The sequence below is a fragment of the Ursus maritimus genome, unplaced genomic scaffold, assembly GCF_017311325.1.
Source record: "Ursus maritimus isolate PB19 unplaced genomic scaffold, ASM1731132v1 scaffold_24, whole genome shotgun sequence".
In the NCBI taxonomy this organism is placed as follows: domain Eukaryota; kingdom Metazoa; phylum Chordata; class Mammalia; order Carnivora; family Ursidae; genus Ursus; species Ursus maritimus.
Window position 1 is genome coordinate 22,157,242 of NW_024424897.1, and position 16,276 is coordinate 22,173,517.

The window sequence follows — 16,276 nt, forward strand, 5'->3', positions numbered from 1 at the left end:
ATCAAATGTGGTGCCCTCCGCCAGCCCCGGACCCGGACCCCTGAGGAGCGGGCAGCCGGAGACCCTGCTACCCACCCCACCACCTCCACGCCTCAGCCTTCGCCTTCCCCAGGAATGAGCTTTGCATACAACATCCCTTGCCTACTGCCATCAGAAGAGGGGGCCCCTCTGCGTCTGAGCCCCCCACCCCATTTCACCTAGGGGTGGCACCCATGGAACGAACACTCTAGTCCACCTCATTTTGAAACCAAATAACTGCTCCTTCACTTTCACCTGGAGGCCCCAGGGGAGAGGCCCTGTGGGTTGGTGCCCAAGAGGTGATCGCCACCCCAGGGGTCCCCTGGGGACCCTGGATCTCCCCTGGGGGGCTTGGCTGCTGCTGCTGCTGCTGTTCTGTATTTGCCTCTTGTGATCCTGGCCTTCACCTGTGTCCACTCCCCCCCCAGGAGAGGCCTTGGTACCCCCTCTGGCCCCCGAGTGTTCCTCAGCCTCGCATCCCTACAGCCCAGCAGCCCTGCCCCTCCCCAGCACCCAGCTGGGCCAGAGAGAGCCGATTGTGCCAACGAGGACTGGGCCCTGCCCGGCTGCCCGCCTCAGGGATGGGCGCCTCATGCCTGTCTCGCCACCTCCTGTGCCAATGTTGTCCCACCCCCACCTGGGGTGGGGTGCAGCTTCCACTTACTGGTTAGAAGACACCACTGCCCAACCCTTCTTCCTCCCTGTCTGGTGTCCTGTGCCCCATCTGTCTGTCTGTTCGTCTGTACTCCCCTAGAAGTATTTGGCCACATATAAAACCGCCGTCCTGTCCTTTGCAGCCGTCTCCCGAGCCTGCTTCTTCGTTCCTGCCACACGGCCAGCCTGGGCACATGGGAGCTGCCGATGCAGGGGAGCGTGGAGGGGGGGTGTGCGAATATGCTGGGCTTAGTTGTTTTTTCAGCAGGAGAGCTGCTGCTCTGTTCTGCGCATTCCGGCCAGCCTGCTGGGAGCTGTGCGGCCACGTCCAGTTGCAGCTTCCCATCCAGCCCCAAGTCTTATCCGTTCCCCATAAGTAGAGCCAGAAAAAAAGTGGGAAGCTGCGGTGGAGAAATGGGGTGTGGCAGGCACGATTCAGAGGGTGAGATCCAGTGTTTCTGCTCATGTGGCCTTGGCAGCTGCCCAGCAACTCCTGGGAGAGGGCGGCTGAGTTCCTTCTGGCTCCCTCCTCCCCCGATGCCCCTGCTAACCAGCTTCGGGGGATGGAAGAGGTCTACTTGGGGGCAGAGAACGGGGGCTCCCCCAGCCCCAGCCTGCGAACAGCAAGAGTGAGAAAGTCGGCAGCCGACTGTCAGTTCCGTCATCACCAGCTGGCAGGATGTGGACCCCTGACCGTTGTCACTGCCGGCACCTGTATCCTGCCTCACGTGGCACTCACAAACCATTTCTCCACCCTCCTGGTTCTTGTTTCTGGGGTGGTGGACCTGGAGGACTAGAGCTCCTGGATCCCTCACATGAATGCTTCTGCCCAAAGTGTGTGTGGGGGGGGGCGCGTGTAGAGGGCAGCAGACATCTAGACCTTCCAGGTGGGAGGTTAGGAGACACAAGGAAAGGAACTGGGCAGGTCTTCAGGTCAGGTGGTTGGCCCAACGTCCCAGGGAGTTGATGGCAAAGACTGCTGGGACTGGAGTCTGGTCTCTTCCTCCCAGCCTAGCGCTCTTACCCCATTGCCTCTCCATGGAATCAATCCTTTATTCCCGTGTTTACTCATTGAACATTTATTGAGCACCTACCATGTACCAGGCACAAGTCTAAAAGGGAGCCACAGACAATTCAAGACAGCACGGTGAGCTCTCTGCTGGGAGAAGCACTGGGTTCTGCAGGAACCTGGCAGAAGGGTAATTCCCTTAGCCTGGGGAGGTCAGGAGGGGCTTCTCAGAGGAGGTGAGGCTTGAGTGAAGTCTAGAAGGCTGGTTAGGAGTTAACTGGGGGGGAAGCGTTCAAGACAGAGGAAGCAGGTGACATGCATGGCATGTTCCTGGCCCTTCACCAGCAAAGCGTGCTCTCAGGGTGGTGGTCACAGAAGGGTCAGTAGGAGCAGATCACAGTGGGCCTTGAGTCTTGTGAGGGAGTTTGGGCTTTGTCCTGAAGCTGTTGTGCAGGAATCGAAGGATTGCAAGCGGGAATGGCCAAAGTTGCCTTGGTTGCGGTTTGGAGATTGGAGGGCCTAGCCTGGACACAGCTGCAATACTGCGGGTAAGAAACAAGGGGGCTGCACAAGGCCACAGCCGTGGGATGGGAAAGGAAGCAGTGGCTGCCAGAGACATCAAGCGGTTAGAATCCAGAGCTCGTGGAAGCAACTGGAGGTGGCCAGTGAGAGACAGGGAGGCGTCTGGGGGTGACTGTGGGTGGTGGTCTTCCCAGACATAGAGGAAGCAGGTGGAAAAACCAGGTTAGGGGCAGAAACAATGTCTAGCTTTGGACAAGGTGGGTTTATGGTGTCTGTGGAAGGACGCCCAAGAAGGGAAGAACAGAAAACAGCTGGGTGCTTAGTCTGTTGAATGGGGGAAGTGCAGAGAGCTCCACCTGGGGGTGGAGCCTGATCTTTTGAATCAAGGACAGGGATTATTAACTTCATTTACAGGTAAAGCTCAGTGAGGCTAAGCAACGTCCGTCGTGACACAGTTATGGAGCAAGGACTTGAACTCAGATCTTTGGAGTTCAAGTTCTGGGGTGCCTGTGAGCCCTGAGTCTTGTGCTGATTCCCCTGCTCCAGCTTCTGCAAGGGGAGGAGGGTTGGGGAGGAAGAAGCAGATGTCTGAATATGTTTGTCTCCTCTTCATGTGCCTTCTGCCTGAAATTGCATTTGCCCGGAACTTGCAGGCGGGGGCATTTCTAGGTAGGCTTAGAGATGCTGAGAGATGAAGAAAGAGAGATTCTTGTCTTTTGGTAACCACAACCCTCCACTGATGAACATTCAGCAAGTTGCTTGTTGTCAGCAGGTGAGGATTTCAACAACCGTGAAGTCGGCTGCGATCAGGTCTAGAGAGGCTGGTGCTACCACCACAGCCACCTCCGGGAGCTGGGAACTGAGGCGCTGGGGACCCCTCCTATCTGGGACCTCTCATCTCCTTCCTTGACCAGTAACTTCTGTCCAGCTTCTGAGCTGAGGTCAGAGAGGCCTCAGTTCTGGGTGTGGCTGAAGGTTTCCACCTTCCAAAAAATCAAGGAAGCTGAGCCAGGACCTGCACGGCCTTGGGAGCAGAGGGTGTCCCAGCTGGTACCCGAGAGAAAAATCTTGCCTTAGCTTCGATAATCACATGTGCAGAAAGTGTGCCTTCCTACCTCCTGTTTCTCAGGGTTTTGTTTGGTTTTATTTTTTGATATGTGTATTTCTCTCTCCCACTAGACGGTAAGCTCTGAAAGACCCAGACCGGGTCAGTTTTGTCTCCTTGGCCTGTTTCCTAACTCCTGACTCATGTTTGTCGAATGAATGAATGAATGCCCCCTAAGACCCAGGCTCTAGGCCTGGCCCCAGAGGCAGCTCCTGCCTGTGCACTGAATGGGCTCCAGTGAGCAGAACTTCACTTTCAATTCTGCAATTGGTGGTGGTAGTTGGGGGGGGGGCAGGATGCACTAAGGCCTTCCTTTCCCCCCACCCCGGAAACAGATGGCAAAAATGTTTAAAATATTGCTGCTTCCCCCAGCACCCTCTGCGCCCCCACCCTATCGCACCCAGCGCTCCTTCTTTCCTGGGGCTGAAATGGGCTCTGGTAGTCAATTCTCCTTCCCTCTAACTCCAGTCACCAAGGCGGGTGGGATGAGAATTCCTTATTTAGCCAACTGTTTTCCCTCTGCTCTCCATACGCTTCCCAGCCTTCTTCATTCCTCTTCAACTCGTGCTCACACTTCTTTAATGCTCGAAACATCATTTCCCAGGCTCTAGCATCGCTCATTGTACTTCACTCCAATAGCAGCACGGTCCTACTGTGTGCCAGGCACTGGACCAGGCCGGGAGTGGGGCGAGAACACAGGTGAACAAAACACGAACCCCACCCTCCAGGCCTCACAGCTAGTTGGCAGAAACCAACCCATCTCAGGGTAGAGAGAAGCCCCATTTGTCTGGAGAACCAGGCCAGGGCTTGGGAAGTAGGTGGCTTTTATGGCAGGCAGCCAAAGGCTTTTAGGAATCCACCTTTCTGAGAAGGTGAAAGACATCCAGGTGGAGGAAACAGAAGCAAAAGCGCGGTCGGAAGGAGCTGGGCATGTGTGGGCAAGGACCAGCGGATGCAGAAGGTGGGGGATCACCTGCAAAGGCAGGTGGCCGCTGTTCACAGAGGCACTTGAATATCAGGTAAGGTGGCTGATCTGAATCCAGCAGGCAATAGGGAATCATTGAAGGTTTGTGAGCTGTGGAGGGACGGACTGCGAGCTGTGCTTTCCGAAGGTGACTAGGGCTGTGCTGAATCAGGGGGAGGCAGAGGGAGGGAGACAAGTGCTCGTGGGCTCCGGGAGGGCCGTGGCAGTGGGCGGCAGAAGGAGTGGATTCTCCTGTGTGATAACTGGCGTCTCCTAACTGCCCCCTCAGCCTGAGGTTGGTTTGCCTTTCCACTTCTCTTTTCGTTCTCTGGTTTTTCCCAGTTTAAGCAAAGAAGGAAATTCACAAGAGTCCCCCCCTCCTGGCTCTCTCTTGGCCCAGGTCCTCTTCTGCTGGCTCTTGGCATCCGTACCCCTCTGCAGGGTCTCTGGCTACGAGATCTCACTTTGTGCTCCGTCCCTGTCTTCAGACGTCCATCCCCCCTGGTCTGGGAGCTGTGCCGCAGTAGTCAGTTTGCCAATGAATCGTAGAAGCAGTACTGATTTATTCCAGGAAGTTGCCTATCCCCAAGGGACCTCCAAAAGGCAGGGAGACCCTACCCTTCCCTAAGGGAACTCACTTTGAGTGGGCCTAAAAGACCCACACTAGTGAAACCACTAGAGATCTGTTGAGGCTTGGAATATTTTCCCAGCTCAGAGAGGATCAGTAAGCCATCTGCTTCACAAAGCTGGCAGGTACAGAAGATAGGGTTTTGCTTCAGTTTAGTGCCCCAGACATGGCACTTGGAGAAGGGAGAGCTGGGGCCTGGTAGTGAGTCACTTTGCTGGTCCTCCTTGATGCAGTGGGGGAGAGGTTCACCAGAGAACCTCTGGGGTTTTCTCAGGAAAAAGGGAGGATGTGGAGTCTGGACCCCATTTTCCTTGCACCTCCAGGGCTCTGGACAAGTATCCTGTTCCTTGTCATTCGTAGTGCCCGCCAGGGGCCAGTGTCCCAGGGGATTCCCAGGTCCCGCAGGTGACTCGTGGGGCTTGCGTGACCTCATAGGCAAAACTCGCTCGGCCCTCCCCGGGGGCGGGGTTTTAAGCACCCAGGCTCGACCCGGACCCCCGAAGGTCGCTGAGTCTTGCCCCTCTCTGGCCTGGGAGCGCCATGGGACAACTGATCGCCAAGCTGATGGGCATCTTCGGGAACCAGGGTAAAGGGCGCACAGCGCGTTCAAGCGACAGCTTTGATCCGGCTCCCACCTGGGGCTCCCCGAATCTGGGGTCGGGGCGGATGCGCTGGGGGACCTCGGGCTCCGAAGGTCCTGCGTGGGCACTCCTTTCGGGCTCCGCCGTCTCCCCTGTTCCCTCCCATAACCCCTCCCCGCCCGCTCCTCGCGAGGGGCGCGCTTCGGTGCACCCCGGGGCGCAGGGCTCGGCGAGCCTCCGTCCTCCTGGCTAAAAACGGCCGCGGGTTTCCTGCGATTGCGGCTCTTTCTCTAGACCCCTTCTCTTGGCAAGCCCGGAGCGCCCCGGACCTTTCGGACAACCGCTTTTCTGGAAACGTGGAGCGAGGGAGGCGGGGCTCAGCAATCATTTCCACTGTCCAGGAGCGGCGCGGGTGTCTGGGGTCGGGGGTCGGGGGGAAGGAAACCTGTCCTGTTGGGTTTTCGTTGGGGAGGGGTGCAGGGGAGCAGAAGTGGTACAGTGAGCAGAGGTCTCCCGGCTCTCTGGAAACACTCATCTCCTTCCTGGGAAACCTGGTGGGGCACTCAGGCCGGTGGTGATTGAGTTTGGCCCTGACGCTGCCCTTCCCCCCCGGATGCCTCCAGAGCACAAGGTTATCATCGTGGGACTGGACAATGCGGGAAAGACCACCATTCTCTACCAGCTGTAAGTGATTCTCTGATGGAAAGAGGTGGAGGGGTTGGGTCTTCCCATCAGACTGACAGACGTTTGAACCAATCACCGGAGCCCTTCCCTGGGTTCTCGGGTTTTCCAGTAGCCAGGAGGAGTGATGGTGCGAGGAAGCAGTGTGATCTTCCTGGCATAGTGACCCTTCAGTTCTGTGGCCCCTCGCCTGGCGTTTGAATCCTGCCCGGTATGGGCGACCCCAATGCTCCCCGCCACCCTCACCCCCGCCCCCGCCCCTACCAGACCCTGTTGCAGGCCTGAGGCTGTCAGAAACTGACTTCCCTTCCTGCCTCCCTGCTCTTCGCTCCCCCTAGCGGCGGGTCCCTCTTTCCTGACTTCTGCACCCCACCTTTGCCTCTTAACTTTCTCCCCTTCTTCAAACCCAAAGCGGAGGGCCCGTTTTGAGTCTGGCTGAGCTCTGCCGCTCCCGATCTAGCAGAGTCTGGCATATGCGCTGGGTATCCATCGGAGCCTTTCCCAATATCCACTCTCTGGATGGCATCTCTCCCCCTTTGGAGCCTCCAGAGTATTTACTCAGGAAAATTATGCCCTGAAAACGAAATATACGTAAATGTTTATTTAAACCAGAAGAAAAGAGAACATCGAACATTACAAGCACATACAGTGAAAAGTAAGTTTCCCAATCACCCCTGACTCCTAGATCTTCCAGAAGCACCCCTACATATAAAAATGTGCGTGTTTTCTCTGTTAAACAAAGCACCTCTCTGATGGCCTTTGCTTGCATCTGTCTCATTTTCCCAATCCCTTGCTGCTCAAAACGTGGTCCGCACACCAGCAGCATTGACGTCATCTGGAAGCTTGTTAGAAGTGCAGAACACTGGGCCCCAGCCTAGACTCACTGATCAGAATCTGCATTTTAACAAGACTCCCAGGTGATTCAGCTGCATGTTAAAGTTAGGGGACACAGCTCTAATATGACTCCCATCTCTGGGGTCCGTGCCCGGGCAGGACTCGGTCGCACTCCTGCCTGCATTCCCCTGTGCCCAGAGGCTCGGCCAGCCTGGGCTGAGTTGCTCTGAGTTAGATTCAGCCTGACTCGGGAGCAGAGGGGTGGGGGGGCCCAGACCCGGGAGGGAGCAGAATGGGATGAGCTCTTGGTAGCCTCTCCTCCTTCCCCAGCCTGATGAATGAGGTGGTCCATACATCTCCCACGATCGGGAGCAACGTGGAGGAGATTGTTCTGCAAAAGACACACTTCCTCGTGTGGGACATAGGGGGACAGGAAGCTCTGCGCTCTACCTGGGACACGTACTACGCCAACACCGAGGTGAGCGGCGTGCGGGGGCTGGAGGGGCCTTGAAGGCTGCTGTGTGACGTGAGCTAGTCACTAACCTCTCTGAGCCTTGGCTCCCCCACTTTGTGAGGTGGAGACTGTAATAATGACTGCCCTGAATTGTTGTGAAAAGGAAATAATAAAACAAGAGCTAACGCATATGTTTCAAATCCTTAATGCAGCACAGTGTATTGTTAACATTTTTGAATACCTCTTGGCAGCTTTGTCTCTTTGTCTGCTCGCCGGCAGCTTTCTGGGTGATCCACTGCCTGGGGTAGGCCCTTGCTCTCTGGGGGCCTTACAGTCTCACTCTGGCAAGAGTAGATTCAGTGGTTTCCTCCCCAGAGTGAGACCCAGAGCGGATGCCAGCACCGCTACTTACCCGCTGTGTGTCCTGGGGCAAGATCTGTCGTCTCGCTGAACCCATCTCATCTGGACATGGTGCTAAGCCTAGTCCAGTTGCACGGGGCTGCGGTGGGACCTGAATGCAGTCACCAACGCGCAGGGCCTAGCGTCGCCCCTGGCACACAATCAGAGCCGTGCTGTGATCCCTCACCGTCTGGATGGAAAAGGGAATGAAAATGGGACTAGGGCAGTGAGAGCTTGAGACCAGACCAGTTCTCCGTGAGGCTTACATTGGGGCATGCAGAGGCCGGTGGGGGAGCACAGCGGGCGGGAGACGTGTTCCTTCAAGAGAAAGCCACCGCTCACAGCTGTCCTCTGCTGGCCAGTTCATCATCCTTGTGATCGACAGCACGGACCGGGATCGGCTGCGGACCACGCGGGAGGAGTTGTATAAGATGCTGGCCCACGAGGTAAGGCCCCTGAGGTTGGGAGACGGCCGGTGTACTAGCTGTGGGACCTCAGCCTACTCACTCAGCCTCTCTGAGCTTCGTTCCCAAGTCCCCAGTGTGAGAGCCCAGCAGGTGGGACAGGGCTAATTTACCCCAGATGAAGGGCCAGAATACCTTCCACGCAATTGGTCGCAGAAGCCACACTCACCGCGGGACCCCCAGACAGGTCACCTCACTTTTCTCAGTTTCCCCAAGTACAAAGTGGGGAGGCTTACCAAATTCGTGCCACATGGGACTGTCGTACAGATCCTATGAGCTGGTGGGCGGGCATCCCGTGAGCTGTCGGTGTCCGCAGATGTGGTTGCCCCATTCCAGTCCCACCTGGGCATGGGCCTCTCCCGCAGGGACAGCAGGGGAGCTAGGGAGGACGTGGCGGGTAGGGGGAAGGGAGACTAGGCCCTGGCAGGCTGACTGGGGCCGGACTCCTCTGTCCACAGGCTCTGCGAGATGCTTCCGTCCTGATCTTTGCCAACAAGCAGGATATGAAGAACTCCATGACCACCGTGGAGATCTCTCAATTCCTCACTCTCAGCACCATCAAAGACCACCCATGGCACATCCAGGGCTGCTGTGCCCTCACTGGGGAAGGGTCAGTGGCTGCCCCACCGGGACCTCCAGGGTCTGGCCCAACCCATGAAGAGCTGACCATCAGAACCTTCTCCTGTTTCTCTCCTGACAGAATCTGGCTCACACTTAGCTCCTGGGCCCAGGCAGGCGAGCACGCACCCACAGCTGAGATGCTGTGGGTAAGCAGTGTGCGAGATGGAGTGCCTGCTCTCAGGAGGCTTAGTCTGGTGGGGAGAGGTGACCCTCCCCCTAAGCACAAACAGGAAGAAAGTGAAATTGGATTAACAGTGAGAGATGGGGCAGGGTTGGGTCTGATTTATTTATTTATAAAAGATCTAATTTATTTATTTGACAGAGAGAGAGAGCCAGCAAGAGAGGGAACACAAGCAGGGGGAGTGGGAGAGGAAGCAGGCTTCCAGCAGGGAGCCTGATGCGGGGCTCGATCCCAGGATCCTAGGATCACGCCCTGAGCTGAAGGCAGACGCTTAACGACTGAGCCACCCAGGCGCCCCTTGGGTCTGATTTAGCTCTGGTGGTCAGGGACAACCTCTACTAGGAGGTCCCCTTTGGGCTGAGACCAGAAGGGAGAGGAGACAGCTATGGAAAGACCTGGGGGCCAAGCCTTCCGGCCAGAAGTCACTGACTCTTCCAGACCTTGGGTTTTCTCATCTGTAAAGAGGAGGACGATTATACTGAGTCCTTCTTAGGGTTTCTGTAGAGAGTAAATGGTATCATTCATTCAACATTTACTGAGCACTGACGCTGTGCCAGGCACCAGAGAAACAGTGCAGAACAAAACACAAACACCCCTGCCCTCATGGGGCTTACTTTCCGGGGAGAGGGAGCTGACAATAAACAATAAAATTAAGAAAAATCTGTAGTAAGTCAAAAAGTGGCAAGGGATCGGAAAAGATCAAGTGGGAAAGGGAGAGTGAAAGTATATGGGCAAAATGTTGCGATGTTAGCCAAGGTACCAGGGAGGGGGCCGCTGAGAAAGCAGCTGTTGAAGGATGGGAAGGAGCTGGGTCACGGTCACATAGAAAGGGCCTTGCATCAGGCTTGGAAAATTCTCTTTCCTCTTCTCTCTCAAGTGGGATCGCAGCAGGCTGCGGACCCAGGTGCCTGGAGACTTTGGGCAGGTCAGCCCAAGGAACCACACGTTTCTGGCAGTGTCCTTGCCGTTCCCTCCCCCAACCCACATCCATCACCTCTGCTGGACTGTAAGCCCCAGTGTTTTCACTGTTTTCACCAGTAACCCCAGCCCCTGGCCCGGTGCCTGGTGTGTAGTGGGTACTCCGTCTGTTTATATCCATCAGCTCTGGGTAGGGGCTGTGGGCTCGGAGGCCATCATCCTCACGGGATATACTGATCCTCGCCCTCTTCTTTCTTCCCCACAGGCTGCCTGCGGGGCTGCAGTGGATGAAATCTCAGGCCACTGCCAATTGACGTCCCAACCTGAGGCCAACCCAAAACTCGGGGAGGTTTTGCTTGGACTATGTAGGTGGAAAACCTAAGTGAGAATGACTTTTCTACGGTTCTCCAATGGGATCTGGGTCAGCTATGGACAATGAGATTGCCATAGGCCACCAACCAACCCTGCCACCGAGGGGCTCGACCACCTGCCCTGACCTGCTGCAGACAGGACAGCAGAAGAGCTGCCTCTCCCTCGGGGGAAGCAGGTATCCTTGGAGGCACAGACAAGCTGTTGGACCTGTCGAGGGGTTGGGAAGTGGAGCCCTGTGCCCTCAGCCTGCAACCTCTTTGAGGAAAGAAATGGGGGACGGAGTAAGAGACCCCAGAATTGCTCTTTATTTCCTAGAACCCCACCCCCAATCCTTCGATATCCTCCCCAGCTTTCTGGCCCCTTAGCCATCTTTGAGCAAAGGAGATTTCAGAAAGGTGATGGGGCAGGCTCAGGGGAAGGAGGACAGAGCCAAAACTGGTGGGAAGAGAGAAGAAGAAGGACGGGACATCCCAGACGGGGACAGTCCCTTGCCCTGCGGGGAGTTCCACCCCTCCCATGCCTTTCCCTTCCCTTTGAGATGCTGGCTCTGACCGCAGCTTTTGAGCGTTAAGCCATCCCACCTTATGCCCTCCAGTCCTTCCAGTGTGAACCCCACTCCTCCCAAACGTCTCCAATTCCTACAGCATACCTATCTTGACTGTCTTTTATAATGATTTTTTCATTGTTTTAGAATTTTTATAAAAGTGTAATAAATGCCTTTGGAAACTGCTCACCTCTTATTTCTGCCTGCTCCTGCTACCTGCACTTCAAACTGGCTTTTGGCTTTTGTACGGGGCTATCAGGTCCGGGGAAATCCTCCTTGGAAATGGAGGGGGGTTCTGCCTCAAGGGTCCATCTGGCTAGGGGACTGGCCAGTTCTTTGGTGCTGGGCTCTACCATCCTCGGCCAGGTAACTGGCTCCTGGCTTGCCAGGACTGGGAGCTTTCCGCTCTACCTGGGTCTAGGGGAGGGAGTGGTTTGATGCTGACTCATGGTGGGGGGGGGGGCTGGGGGGGCTTAGGGATTAGAGAAGCCCAGGAGTCCTATGGAGGTAGAGCCGGTGACAGGACCGAAACCCAGGCTGTCCATCTGTATACAGGGAGCCGCGCTGTTGCACCGTAAGACCTGAGATGGTGCTGGAGTCCATGGGTTTCTCTCCCTCCCAAGTCAGGCATGGACATCTTGGGGACAGTCTGGACACAGCTATAGAAGGCCCAGGATTCCTTAATCCTGTGGGTTTCCTGAGGCGTGGTGGTGGAAAAAGAACTTAGTAATTTTAGCTATCCCCACTCAACCCACAACCTGTTCTTTTCATAAGGTCACTTTGACACAGCCTTCGGACAAAAACATAATTTAACATTTCCCTTATACTACAGAAATCCATTCTTAATAAGAAGGAAGCGGCGTGACGGGGGTATAGCTCAGTGGTAGAGCATTTGACTGCAGATCAAGAGGTCCCCGGTTCAAATCCGGGTGCCCCCTCTCCACGCCAGACTTTTCGTGTTTTCTTTGTCCTGCGGTCCACCACTCAAAGTTCCCTGGCAGGGGAGAGGGGATGCAAACCGGGACCCCGCCGCCCCCCTTTTTCAGGCCGGCGACGATGGAGTCTTGGCCCCGCAGATCCAGGCGCACAGCCCGCGTGTGCGTCTACGGGTGGGACGCAGTGCGACGGCGAGAAGCTGCTGGTTAACCCTAGGGGGACAGCACAGACAGCGCACTCCCGAAGCGCTAGGGCGGAAGCGCGCACACCCCCAGGTCCACCTGGCCAGTGAACCCCACGGCTCTTCCCCGGGAGGGAAACCGAGTATCTAAGGGCCGGGCTTGGGCTGGGGAAGGAAGGCCCAGAGAAGCCTGCCTGAGCCTGCAGGACCAAGAGAGGGGGGCCAAGAGGCAATAGAGGGGCTCCGACAGGGCAGGAGAGGGGGACCTCGGCGCAGGGAAAGTCCCCGAAACCAGGGATCTCGAAGGATCTCGAGGGATTTCCCCTCCCACATTTCCAAGCTCCATGTTGCTTACACCATTCAGTAGAAATCTTTAGCTCAGAGCTTCGGGATACAAGTTCGGCGTTCAGGCGAGTAATCTTTTGAGATTATATTATTTCCAACTTTTGTAAACATTGGATCCCTCTTCTTTTCAGAAGCTCGTCACGGCGCGTGCGCAGTCATAGCACTAAGAGGTTACTGTGCCCAAACGTCAGCAGAGGGGGTATAGCTCAGTGGTAGAGCATTTGACTGCAGATCAAGAGGTCCCCGGTTCAAATCCGGGTGCCCCCTTTCCGATTCTTTTCTCTGGACCCTGAAGGTCTTTGTCTCCATATGTCATTTCTCCCCCCGGTTCACCATTTTATGTTGACATTGCTTTCGCCACCTCTCTTTTGGGCAGACAACTGGTGCAAGAAAGACGCGAGAGAGTGCAAGAAGCGGGAATTTTCAAGCAATGGCTCTTAAAATGTGGTCCCCGGACTAGCACCACCACCTGGGAACGTGTTAGAAATGCAGATTCTCGGCTTCTTCCCAGAACTATTGAATTAGAAATCTGGGGGTGGTGCCCAGAAATTAGAATTTGAAATAAGCCCTCCAGGTGATTCTGATGTACGCGCAAGTTCTAGAGGCTTGCATTAAAAAAAATTTACACGTCACTTGTTTCGAATTATTTCCAAGCTGCTGTTTTCAGTCCGAGCCCTTAAAGAGACCTTGTAAGACAGACCGCGGCTCGCCACTTGGCCGCTAGAGGGCAGCAAGAAGCCGCGGCTGGAGGCGGCGGCCTATTCCTATTGGAGAGTCGGCAAAATCGGGATTTGAATTAGACAAGAAGAAGAACTTACAGACAGGCCTTGCCCTGTCCCGTTGTAAAGGATTAGCGTTTAGGGCTGGAGGAGGTCGTTTCTGGGACCCCGGATCCAGAGGAAGGAGGAACTGGGGTTCTGAGAGATTAGAGAGTCTTTGGTTCTTGTTTCCCTTCTCAGGTCCTGTCTTTGGCCTCAGTGTCAGGGAACCCCCTCTTCCAACCCACACTCCTTCTTTTGTCCCCGAGCGTGTCCCTCTTCCTGGGGAATTCCCTCAAGGGCTCTCCGCGTCCATCCCCTACCTGTCCGCCACTGTCCAGCCCCTAGGCCCCAGCCTCGTGAGAAACCAGCCGCCCCTCACCCCTCACTCTCCCACCCTCGAGTGCTCAGCTCCTTGCCATCGCACGAAGTAGGTCAGGGGAGGGAACAGGCACCTTCGTGTCCTGACCTGATTCCCCGCCGTCTATTAAATCTCCTAAATTGCGGGTATTTTTATTCTGTCCTGAAAGAAAAGAAAGAAAGAAAAAAAAAAAAGGTGATCTATCCCCAGAGTCTGTCATTAAGGTGGCGGCAGGTGGGGTGAGACGTCTTCTTGCTCTGGGGGGCCGGCTTTGAGGATCGATTGGGACCCTGAACAGGCCTGGGGTCCCCAGAGAGAAGGGTGGCCTCGGTTACCTTCTGGGGGTGAGGGGAGGTCCTGGCTATTTTAAAGTAGGGGTAAGCCAGGCCCCCTCCACCCCCGTGTCCTCCAGGCTGGTGGGCAAGACGGTGCTGGGAACTGGGGGTGACGGGAAAAAGGGAGAGGAGCCCTGGGGAGGGGAGTGGAATTCGGGGCTCTGTTGGCGAGAGAAGCTGGGGGGTCTGTGCTGCAAGGAGAGATTCCTGGGGTGGCGATGGGCATCAGAAACCCACAGAACTCTGAGGAACAGCCCAGAAAGTCGGGAAGCCTAGTAGAGCTGGGGGAGGGGGTGCATATGGCAGGAGTCCACCGCCCGAGGAAAGGGGCGCCTGTCCCTTCCCTGGGTGTGCACTCCCCCACCCCACCCCGGTCTTGTCTCCGCGGCTTTCCCAGGGGGTGGAGGAGGGGAAGGGAGGCAGGAGCTAAGGTGCGGGGTGGGGGGCCGCTTCTCCCAGCCCAGGGTCCCCCGCCCTGTCCCCTACTCCGCCCCCAGCCCCCCACCGCCGTGGGAGCGCTCCGGGAGGGCTGGGAGGACCGGGGAAGACTCCGGGAGCGCTCGGGAGGCGCCGCGCCCCCCCGCCCCGCCCCCTCCCCGTCCGCGCTCCGGGAGGCCGCCGCTCGGCTCGCTCGCCGCCCGCCCGCCCGCCTGCCCGCGCCTCTCCCGCCGCCCCGCCGGGCCCAGCGCTCCGCCGCCTCCTCGCCGCCCACCGCTCCGCGCGCCAGCCCCGGGGACCGCGCCGCCCGAGCCCGGCCCCTCCCTCGCCGGGGCCGGGGCCCGCAGCGGGCCGGGGGCGGGTCCTGGCACCCACCATGCGGGCAGAGCTCTGGCTCCTGGTGCTGCTGCTCAGGGAGGCTGCCCGAGCGCTGAGCCCCCCGCCCGGAGCAGGTAGGACTGGCCGGAGTTGGTCGGCGTGGGCCGGGGGCGGGGAGGGGGCTGGCAGGCGGCCGTGGGCACCGGCAAGTACCCACGGGCCGGCGATGTCGGGCTGGTGGGGGGACTGTCCGCGGAGGGCCGGGAGCTCTGTGGGCTGTGGCAGGTGGACAGGGACCCACTTTCTTAAACACATAGGGTGTGTGAGTGAGGGTGGAGGCATCAGACCCCGACGCTTCTCCCCCCCCCCCACCTCTCCTTCCCTCCTGGAAGGACACTGGCGGGACCCCAGTAGAGGGGGCTACATAAGGCAGTGGGCTCTGGCCCCAAAGAGGACAGTGGGGGAGTCATAGGAACCCCTGGTCCCACTGAGGGAGGCTGAATTCTGATGAGATGGGGAGTCTGGGGTGCCTCCTGCCCCAGCTTTTCCACCTCCTTCTCTTCTGGCCCCCCAAGCACCACCCCAGCCCCAAGCTGACCCAGGTTGGGTCTGAGTCAGATTTCAGGTTTTGGGGCTGGGCCAGAGCAGCCAGGGGAATGGTGGAGACCCAACATCTCTCCTAGGGAAGCTCTGTAGCAGCCGGTCCTACTGCCTCCCTCTCCCTGTTCGGAGCCTGGAGAACAGTCCTGGGCTCAGGAAGAAGCAACTTGCTGCTCCCCCATTCCCCAGTCTCCAAAATCCTCCTGTCACTCCCACTCTGCTGTCTGGGGGGCCTTTGGCCATCAGCTGCTCTGGCTCTGAATAGTGGGGGGCTCCTATTTGCACCCTCCTCTCCCCTACACCAGTTCTCCACAATCATCTCTCCCTCCTGAAGTCCTTTCTGAGGTCTACCTTGAGTTTCTCGTATTATAAAAGAACCATTTTTCATGCAATTTTACATTCCCTTCCATTCTCCTCAGGCACCCAGACCTTCTGGGTGGGGAGGTGGGTAATTTGCAGTCTAGCCTCTTGACAGAGAGAATTGGGAAGATGGACTGTTATGCCTCACGGACATAGGCGTCCCTTAAATGGGATGGAGCAGGGGCACAGGCTTTCCAGGGAGATGCTGTAGTTGGGCTGCTGTGTCTCTGGGGTGTGCTGGCATCAGGCACAGCATCTGTGACAGCGTTCTTGACTTTAATGGTCCTCATGTGTAGATGAGACCGGCCTGGATCCCTGTGGAGAAGGAGGGTGGGGAAGGGTGCTGATGGTGGAAATGAGGGCAGAGAGCAGTGGAAATTGGCGTGGCAAGTGGTTGCTGGTACAGAAGCACCAGTTTTCAGGGAGACCACGCAGAGAACCGCCGGAGACTTGGGCTTCTTGTCCCAGCGTCTCACTTGCTGTGTGACCTTGAGTAAGGTACTTTCCTTCTCTGGCCCTATTTCTCCACTTATAAAGTGAGGCTGTGAGCAAAATCTTTGACTCTTGGTGGTGGGATTATGAGAGATTCATTTATTTTTTTCTTTTCTAGGATTGTCTTTTCTTTGCCGATTTGTTATGATAATATACATATATTATATAGATAGATGATAGATAGATAGATAGATAGGTGGCCA

At 56.8% G+C, this 16,276-nt stretch overlaps 2 protein-coding genes and 2 non-coding genes across 15 annotated transcripts in view; all 4 read left to right on the plus strand.

Moving 5' to 3' along the window:
• Positions 1–2,050: 2,050 nt before the first annotated feature.
• ARL5C (ADP ribosylation factor like GTPase 5C) lies at positions 2,051–11,134 on the plus strand. 10 transcript variants are annotated; one of them, XM_008689095.2, is made up of 8 exons: positions 2,051–2,229; positions 2,857–2,975; positions 6,105–6,165; positions 7,327–7,474; positions 8,212–8,295; positions 8,772–8,923; positions 9,993–10,121; positions 10,299–11,134. In XM_008689095.2, the coding sequence occupies exons 4-8, from the start codon at positions 7,331–7,333 to the stop codon at positions 10,345–10,347; spliced, it is 558 nt and encodes a 185-aa protein (XP_008687317.1). In that variant the 5' UTR covers positions 2,051–2,229; positions 2,857–2,975; positions 6,105–6,165; positions 7,327–7,330; the 3' UTR covers positions 10,348–11,134. The 10 variants fall into 10 exon arrangements, with proteins under 10 accessions (XP_008687317.1, XP_008687322.1, XP_040496644.1 ...); XM_008689100.2 differs by lacking the exons at positions 2,051–2,229; positions 2,857–2,975 and adding an exon at positions 4,309–4,327; XM_040640710.1 differs by lacking the exons at positions 2,051–2,229; positions 2,857–2,975 and adding an exon at positions 4,477–5,486 and having other exon boundaries at positions 7,309–7,474.
• A 681-nt stretch (positions 11,135–11,815) lies between these two features.
• Positions 11,816–11,887, plus strand: TRNAC-GCA. The gene has a single exon. It is a non-coding gene; the product is annotated as a tRNA-Cys (tRNA).
• A 719-nt stretch (positions 11,888–12,606) lies between these two features.
• On the plus strand, positions 12,607–12,678 carry TRNAC-GCA. Its single transcript has one exon. It is a non-coding gene; the product is annotated as a tRNA-Cys (tRNA).
• Positions 12,679–14,649: 1,971 nt separating this feature from the next.
• Positions 14,650–16,276, plus strand: part of PLXDC1 (plexin domain containing 1) — a 56,047-nt gene continuing 54,420 nt past the window's right edge. The window contains exon 1 of one of the 3 annotated variants that reach the window (XM_040640714.1): positions 14,650–14,755. In XM_040640714.1, coding sequence (XP_040496648.1) covers positions 14,680–14,755 — 76 coding nt within the window. In that variant the 5' untranslated portion in view covers positions 14,650–14,679. The remainder of the gene's footprint in view (positions 14,756–16,276) is intronic. The other 2 variants (XM_040640712.1, XM_040640713.1) reach the window with 2 other exon arrangements.

Bases quoted from the DNA above. Each gene is read 5' to 3' on its own strand.
- ARL5C (XM_040640706.1), top strand. From the start codon at position 5,128: ATGCAGTGGGGGAGAGGTTCACCAGAGAACCTCTGGGGTTTTCTCAGG. The intron at 5,487-6,048 runs GTAAAGGGCGCA...TGGGGCACTCAG, and splicing joins GGGCATCTTCGGGAACCAGG to GCCGGTGGTGATTGAGTTTG. The intron at 8,924-9,992 runs GTCAGTGGCTGC...TTCTCTCTCAAG, and splicing joins TGTGCCCTCACTGGGGAAGG to TGGGATCGCAGCAGGCTGCG.